The sequence below is a fragment of the Enhydra lutris genome, unplaced genomic scaffold (genome assembly GCF_002288905.1).
Source record: "Enhydra lutris kenyoni isolate GAN:26980312 unplaced genomic scaffold, ASM228890v2 scaffoldscaffold13, whole genome shotgun sequence".
In the NCBI taxonomy this organism is placed as follows: Eukaryota; Metazoa; Chordata; class Mammalia; order Carnivora; family Mustelidae; genus Enhydra; species Enhydra lutris.
The window spans coordinates 45877578-45885529 of NW_019154097.1; the positions used below are offsets into that span (position 1 = coordinate 45877578).

A 7952-nucleotide genomic window follows, 5' to 3' on the forward strand; every position below is an offset into this window, starting at 1 on the left:
GCATCTCCTCGAGCCACAGAAGAACTGGGAAGTTTTAAGTAAAGGACGCATACAGATTCATACAGGGGCTTGCACCGTAGGGGGTTCAGCATGGAATTAGGGCAAAAGTCATCGTAAGGTGGTCTGTCTGTCCTGGTGGAAGGCAGGAGGGCCAGCAAGAGTCGGCATTGCCCATTCCATGCCTCCATTTGACTTTCCTCCATTTGAGATAAGTCGAGAATGTGTGTCAGGTCATTCTTGACTTTTGAGTCAGCACTGCGAGCTTTACAACAGATTTATTGTCCCCGATATGATAAGACTATCTCCTGGTATGACAGTGGCTTTGTTTTTACATTCTTCTGTTCCATTAAAAATCATTATCTAGGGACGCCTGGGTGGCTCAGTTGGTTGGGAAGCTGCCTTCGGCTCAGGTCATGATCCCAGCGTCCTGGGATCGAGTCCCATATCGGGCTACTTGCTCGGCGGGAGCCTGCTTCTCCCTCTGCCTCTGCCTGCCATTCTGTCTGCCTGTGCTCGCTCTCTCCCCCTCTCTCTGACAAATTAAAAAAAAAATCATTATCTATTGGGGCCTAGTCTTCTGTAATTTGCAGGAGGAGATGTTTCATTGAAAGGTAAAACAGGGGGTGGGGCGCCTGCGTGGCTCAGTGGGTTAAGCCTCTGCCTTTGGCTCAGGTCATGATCTCAGGGTCTGGGGATCGAGTCCCACATGGTGCTCTCTGCCTACTTGCGATCTCTGTCAAATAAATAAATAAAATCTTAAAAAAAAAAAAGAGAGAGAGAGGTAAAACAGGAAAGAGGCACCGCTCTGAGTTGGGAAGGAAGGGAAGCCCTTTTGAAGAAATGGAAGAAGGACCCCCAACCCCATATGCAGACGGCCCCAAGGATAACCTCTGAGGAGCATGGGGCAGAGGCCAAATCATGCAGAAAGTCTTTAGGGTCATTGGGTCCTATTTTAATCCCCACCTCAGCTGCTTCCCACATCCCCACTCGGTATCCTCAGACATCATTCAGGACATCGCAGACAAGAGCGGTGCGTCCGGAGACTCACCAGCCTCTAGCCCTGCTCCCCCATCGAACTTGGGCCTCAGTTTCCCCACTGAAAAATCATTACTATTTTTCCAAAGACTGTTCCCCTTCCACTGGGCCACAACATGAAGCATTACCGAAAAGAAAAAGCAGAAAACAATTGTCTGCTTTCCTCTCCATCTTTTCTCCTCTTCTCTGGCTGGGCTAGGTGGCGGGAGGAGACTCTGTATCATGGGGTTCAGTGAAGAACCCTCAATCATTTTTTAACATTTATTTTGGTGGGGGGGGGGCGCCTGGGTGGCGCAGCGGGCTAAGCGCCTGATTCTTGGTTTCGGTTCTAGTCCTGATCTCAGGTCGAGATGCTCCCTCCCTCTCCTGCTACCCCTCCCACGCGTGCTCTCTTTGTCTCTCTAAAATAAATAAATCTTGAAAACCCACAGAAATCTATTTTTATGTAATCTCTATGCCCAACATGGGGCTTAAACTCACAACCCTAAGGTTGAGAGTCAGACGCTCTAGGGACTGAGCCAGCCAGGCGCCCTACGAAGTGTGGACTCCTTAAAAGAAGACCCTGTCCCCAGAGCTCAGGCTGTTTTTTTCAGCGGAAGGGGTGCACCTGGGCGGTGAGGGAGGATGGCGGCCGGGAGCAGGTGCCTGAGAGCTGCCCCTCCCTCCCCTCCCCTCCCCTTCCGCCTCACCCTAGCTTTGTCCCTGCGCTGATTATTGCTTTATTACTGTTTTCAGTCAGATATAATTCCGGCATTTTCTATAATCTTGATCTTTTCACTGATACCAGATTTTTGCACAAAGATTTGTATATAAAATGATTATGTACCCACCAGAATACATTCCCCGGCAATTACAGAGTTTAAGATGCAGCTCCTAACACGCCTTCGGCACATTCCTCATTTATTACTTTTGAAAATGTTTTGTTGATTTTCTTTTTCTAATTTTTTTTTTCGGTGGATGTGTTTACAAATCCAATAACAATCCTCATTTAGAGTTGCAAAACACGAAGCTGTTTTGAACCCAGACAGATGGCAGCTAAATGAACTTTAATTAAAGAATGAGTGCTTTGAATCAAATCACTTTAAAAAGTACCGTGCGCGGAGACTGGAGAGGCCGCATAAACAGCATCTGGGCTCTGCGGCAGGAAGCGGGCTGCCTGCGGGAGTAGGAAGGCGGCCCCGTCGGATCGGGCTGGGTGGGCACTGCGGGCAAAGCGGGGCACGGGTGGGGGGCGGCCTCCAAACGTGCCCTCGGCCCGGACACACTGTCCGGAGCGTAAAGCTCCCAAGACGGGCCGAACGGACACAGGCCACCTCCTGGGTCAAGGGCTCTGCCTTGCGGGGGTGTGTGGGGGTCCCCCTTCTGCTTTTGTGCAGCGGGGTCGGACCCCAGGGCGCCAGGCCCCGCTGCACCACCCGCTTAGCCGCCCGCGTGGGCGCGGCGGGAGCGCAGGCAGACAGATGGCGGAGGCTCTGCAGGCCGCGGCGCGCGCGTCCCCGGGCCCTCCCCGGGCGCCCCGCCTCCCGCGCAGCCGCCCGCGGGGCAGGAGCCACTTCCGGCCGCGGCCGCGGGTCCGGGCGGGGGCGGCGGCTGGTCTCTAGGCGACCGACAGGCGCCAGCCAGCCCGGGGTGGGCAGCAGGGGCGCCCGGGGAGGGGGGCCGGGCCCGGGGAGGCGGGGGGCCCCGGCGGCACCCGCTCCCGCTCGGTGGTGGCGGCAGTGGAGAAAGGAAGGGGGCGGGCGGTGGGCGGAGAGGCAGGGGAGGGGACGGAGGGGAAAGGCCCCGAGCGCAGGGCGGGCGTTTGCACTCCGTGCCCGGGCGGGGCGGGGGCAGGAAGAGCGCCCGAGGCGTCTAATCCGGGGAGGCGGGATTAGATGGGGGAGCCCGGCCTCCAGGAGCGGGGGCTGAGGGCCAGGTGGCAGGGGCCAGATTGTCTTGGATTTCAGAGCGTCTGCCTCCAGGGCGGTGGTGAATGTGTGTGTGGGGGCGGAGGGGGGCGCCCCAGCCCTGATCTGGAGAGAAAGGGGCAGGGGTCTGCGGGTGGGGTGGCCGGCCCTGGTGGACCCCGGGGCCACCGGGATGGGAAAGGGAGGTGGCGGCAGCAGCAGGGAGAGGAACAGTTTGGGCTCGGCGTGCCAAGCCCGTGGCTTCTGGCTTCTTGCATCTTTCCAGGAGGAAACAGAGTCCGGAAGGCTGGGCCGGGGCCTTCCCTCCCAGGTCTGGGCACCTGGCTGACCCCACGTGTTGGCAGAAGCTCCTGGCCTGTTTTGATCCTGTAATTAGCTGAATCAGGACTCAGGCTCGTTGGAATCCTAGGCTGGCTTCTGGCCCTTGGCTAGACCCTTTCTGGCCCTTGGCTAGACCCTGTGGTCACCGTGACCCCTCCGTGCCCCAGCGCTCCTGTCCAATTGACTTCCAAGTCCTGTTGGCTGACCTCCTTGTTATCCTCCACCTGGCTGGAAGCCTGGCCAGCTCTTTCCGGAATAAGCACAGGAGCCTCCCCTGGGGTCTCCCAGCTTCTCCTTCCAGCCCTGATCATTCTTCCCCACAGGAAGCCGGGTCCTTCTATAATCCGGTGGTGACTCCCCCTCCCTCCAGGCTGCCTCGGGCAGGCCCACAAGGCCTTCCATACTTCCACATGCCGGTGGAAAAAGCGACACAGGCTGTCTGTCCCCAGGGTGTCCGGCTCAGCCTGAAAGACCCAGGCTGCATTTCTGCCTCACTCACCCGGCCAGTGGGGCTCTATGTGCAGGCACAGCCCTCATCCCACCTCCAGCCACTCCCTGTTCCTTGAACGCCCAAGGTCTCGGGCAGCCTCCCAGCCTTGGCACACGAGGCTCTCCTAGATCACGGGCCTGTCCTCCCCGTCCCGCTGTGCCCTGCCAACCCCAGCTGTGTTCTCTGAGTTTCTGCTTCAGAGATGGTTCTAGATTGGGCATTGCCCTGTCTTCCCAGGGCACCCTGCCTTCCCCTCTCTGAGTGGATGGGGGCGCTGCCCACTGTCAGGCCCTTTTTGACCTGTCCTTCTGCTTTCAGTCTTACCCCTTCCTTCCTCCTCCTCCTCACCTGCCACCAAGGTGGCCTTGCTGAGACACAGCTGTGACCCGTCACTCTGCTCAGATGCCCTTGAGCTCTATCAAAAATGTGCCCCACCCCTCTGGGTCCAACCCAGAGGCCCCTCTGCCAAGGTGCCTTCTCCCCAGCCATGGAGATTCCAGGCTTACTGGACATACTGAACACTTGAGCTGTCACCTCTCAGTCACCAAGACAGTCTGTCACCTGGCCTCCTGTGGCAGCTCATCTGGAGGCCATAGGGCCCCAGCAGCAGAGAAATGAGAGAAGTCTGTCCCCAGACACCAGGGCCCAGTGGTCAGGGACACCGCCTCCGCTCTGGCGGGCACCGGCTCTGGCAAGGAAGGGGGACCTTGGCAGGCCGTCTCGGCCGGATTTCCTGACCTTGTCCCAGTGACAGGTGCACTTGTTAATTCCAAACGAGAACACGCAAAAAAGTTATAAGCAAGGGCCATGCTTTTTTTTTTTTTCTTTTTTTTACTTATTTAAAAAGGCCTTGGTGGCAGGAATATAGTGTAAAAATCATTGGAAAAACTAAAAGGCATCGATACATATCCGAATATACACTTTGTACATAAATTACATTTCCTTTAGTCTTTCTGAGTGAGGTCCTGATTCAGCACTGAGGTCTAGTAATTCAGAGGTCCCGGGAGCTGCACGTTCAGGCCGGCGTAGTCCACCATGTACATTGGCCACTGCTAGAGACAGGGGGACAAAGGGTCTGCGTTAGGACTCCAGGTGACGTGGAAAGACCGCCAGACCACTTAGCGGTGCTTTCTGAAGGGCCTTGTCAGATGCTATTCGTCTGGATGCAGCTGAAGGTCCAGCTGAAGGTCCAGAGAGGGGACATGACCTGTCCAAGGTCACTGAGTTCACCAGGGGCCAGGGAGCCCGGGCTGTGGCCTTCCGACCTGTTCCTACCTGTGTCCCTGGGGTTGTTTCTGTGCATCGGACGAAAGAGTCTGTGGACCGGACGAAAGGAGTGGCCCCCAAAGAGTCTGTCCCTCTCCCTCCAGGCCACCTCTGCTTGGCCCACAAGACCTTCCACATAAGGATCTGGGATGTGGGAAGAGCTGGGGACCCTGGGCAGGCTCCCCTAGGTGGGGAGAATGGGATAGCCTGAATTTGGGGGTTTTTCCCCAGGAAGGGGTTAAAGGGAGGCACGGTCAAACGATAAATCCCCACATAATTTTTTAAGGCGTCCCACTATTCTCCCCGCTGGACTCAGGATTTCAAAGCCGGTATTTTGAAGTCAGAAAGACCTCCCAAGCGTGTGTGCCCCTTGCGAAGTTTTCCTCTCGGAGGGGAGACAACCCAAGCCAAGCCCCTGGCGGGATGGGAGGAGGAGGAGGCTGCGGGCGGCGTCCTCCATCCACCGCTGACCACAGCGAGGCCACAGTCAACCAGCGCTGACCCCCGCCTGCCTCCTCCACACCCTGCGGGTAACACCTGCGCCTCACAGGGCTGTGGTTAGGCCCGGGGCCCATGAGGGGAGCACAGAGATGAACCCAGCCTCTGACGGCCTGGGAACTGAGAGTCTGCGTGGGGTCCTGCTCTGGCACCACCCAGGGGAGTCCCCTACCCTCTCCGGGGGGGCTCTCACCCACCCACCTGCCCCACGGGAGTGTGACATCCTGCCTGGGGCGGGGGCAGGGGCGTGAGCAGCCGGTGACAGGGCTGGGCTATGTCTTGAGTTGATCAGGCGGACGTGTCTACAGCCCTGAGGCTGTGGAGCCCCACTCAGGGCCCAGCATCTCCCTGCATCCCAAACGCATGCCCCAGAGGAGACAGCCATGCCCGCGTGCGGCGGGGAGGTCGGGATCGGTGCCACCTTACCACGAGTGAGATCTGGTTGGTGGACGCCACGGACTCCGGGTTAGAGGACGAGGAGGAGGAAGATGAGGAGGACGAGGAGAAGGAGTTCCCTTCTGAGACCCGCTTTCTCTTGCGCTTGGGAATGCTACTGTCTTTGGCTGGTGGGAGAAAAGGGGCGCTGGGTCTCGGTGTTGAACCCCTCCGGAGAAGGCTTTTGTTTTCAGGTTTCAAGCCCCCTTCTCGGCATTCAAGGCTCCAGAACCCCCAGGCCCCTGAGGCGCATCCCTCCAACCTCTGACCTTAACCAGGTCCCACTGCCCCTTGGGTCCCCTGCCTTTGCTAACACGAGCCTCACCCCCCGGGTATGCCTCCCCGAGTGGGCTCAGTTCAGGCCCAGGTCCCCCTTGTACCATCCCCAGACCATCCAGCCTTGGCGGGAGAGGGGCTGGCCTCCCCAGAACTCCCAGGGCCCAGCATCCCCCAATGAAGGGCTTGGCCTTGGGTCCTAGAGAAAGTAACTTCAAGTCACTTGGCCCTGTGCCTTCATTCCTCTGTTAACTGTGGACGTGTGAGGACTCCGACCTGAGACTGCTGGGATAGGTGACAGTTCACAGCAGGCAGGGCCCCCAGGGGAAAGAGACATTGGTTTCCAGTCAGACGTCCCAGATTCCAATTCTCATTACTGCCAGCACTAGCTGTGTGACCCTGGGCAGATCGATTAACCTCTCTGAGCCAAATGGGGAAAACCGTGTGATGTGAGACTCAAAGGAGATTACTGTGTATCAAAGAGCCCAGCATCCAGCCCAGCACGGGGCAGGACTCAGCTGGGACTCTGCTGCTGCAGAATGAAATTGGTAGGAATACGTGAGACTTAGAAAATAGATTTGCAACTGCGTGTCACACAAGGAGGGTTTGGTGCTAGACTGAGCGGCCAGTTCACTGAGTAGAAACCAGCAGGGCCCTAATAACAGCCTGAGGGCTGGCTGGGCCGAGGAGGTGGCTGTTTGTCCAGCTGGTGAAGACAAGTCAGAGGCTGGGGGTCTGTGACTAGGGCGTAGACAGACATCCTGGGAAACCGAAGATACTGGAGGCAGAAGGAGCTCGGGGAATGGGCTGGAAGAAAGGGGTTTTGGTAGGGGGCCCCACATGAATAGGAAGGCAGAGGTGCTGGCCCAGGGTCACAGCCAACTGGGGTGCCTGGAAAACCCTAAAGATGGCCAAGGTGGGGTAGGGGGAGTGGTGGACGCAAGTCACGGCATCCGCCCTGGGAGCACGTGGCTCTGGCTCTCCTCCGTGGGGCCTTCTGCATCTCTGCCTTCAACCTGGGAACAGCTCCCAAACCCGTCACCTCCCCACCCGAGAGTCTGGTGCCCCGCCCGGCCCCTGTGATCAGCGCAGGCCAGAGGGAGGCTGGCTCCTGGCCGGGCTGTGCCACCCTAGGCCGTGGCATTCCAGGGGGACCTGGACCCAGCTGGAGATGGGGCCTCAGGTCTCAGGCCAGGATGGGGGGCCCATCACGGTCCCCACTGGGCACCTGCTGGACCTGCAGTTCGGAAGGATGGCTCGAGGGAGCCACGAAGCCCCCCACATGGGCCCGCTAAGCTCCTTCCCCTCTCTGGGCCTCAGCTTTCCAGCAGCACACTGTGGCCAGAGGCGTGCCTCCCAGTCACCCCTGGGAACACAGCCCCATTCCCATAGTGCATCTTCTCAGGCGGAACCATTGTCTGCTGGACAGTCTCCCAGCTTCCTGTGTGCTCAAGGGTTCTAGGGGAGTTTCTGGTGCAGATGTGTGTTCTGCAAATGCAGGAAGGATTGTGGGGTGCCCCCTACCCCCAACCCGCAGCCAGTCTCGGCCACGCGGCTGCCTCCCCCTGTGGGTCACCTCCCCTGCGTCTGTCTCCTCCCCAGGGGGGTTCCATGATCCCACCAGCACTCCTTCCCCACCCCACCCCCCGGCTCCAACCTGCCCATCTTATCTCCGGCTCATATGACATGCTCAGCCAGGCCGTCGCTGGGCACCCCCCCCCCCC

At 58.6% G+C, this 7952-nt stretch overlaps 1 protein-coding gene across 4 annotated transcripts in view; it reads right to left on the reverse strand.

Annotated features, from left to right (window-relative positions):
- Positions 1-4616: 4616 nt before the first annotated feature.
- The window catches only part of LOC111146112 (GTF2I repeat domain containing 1), a 96486-nt gene continuing 93150 nt past the window's right edge, over positions 4617-7952 (reverse strand). For 3 of the 4 annotated variants that reach the window (XM_022501509.1, XM_022501508.1, XM_022501506.1), the window contains one exon: positions 5138-6080. In XM_022501509.1, coding sequence (XP_022357217.1) covers positions 5848-6080 — 233 coding nt within the window. In that variant the 3' untranslated portion in view covers positions 5138-5847. Of the gene's footprint in view, positions 4806-5137; positions 6081-7952 lie in introns of those variants that run through there. The other variant, XM_022501507.1, reaches the window with a different exon arrangement.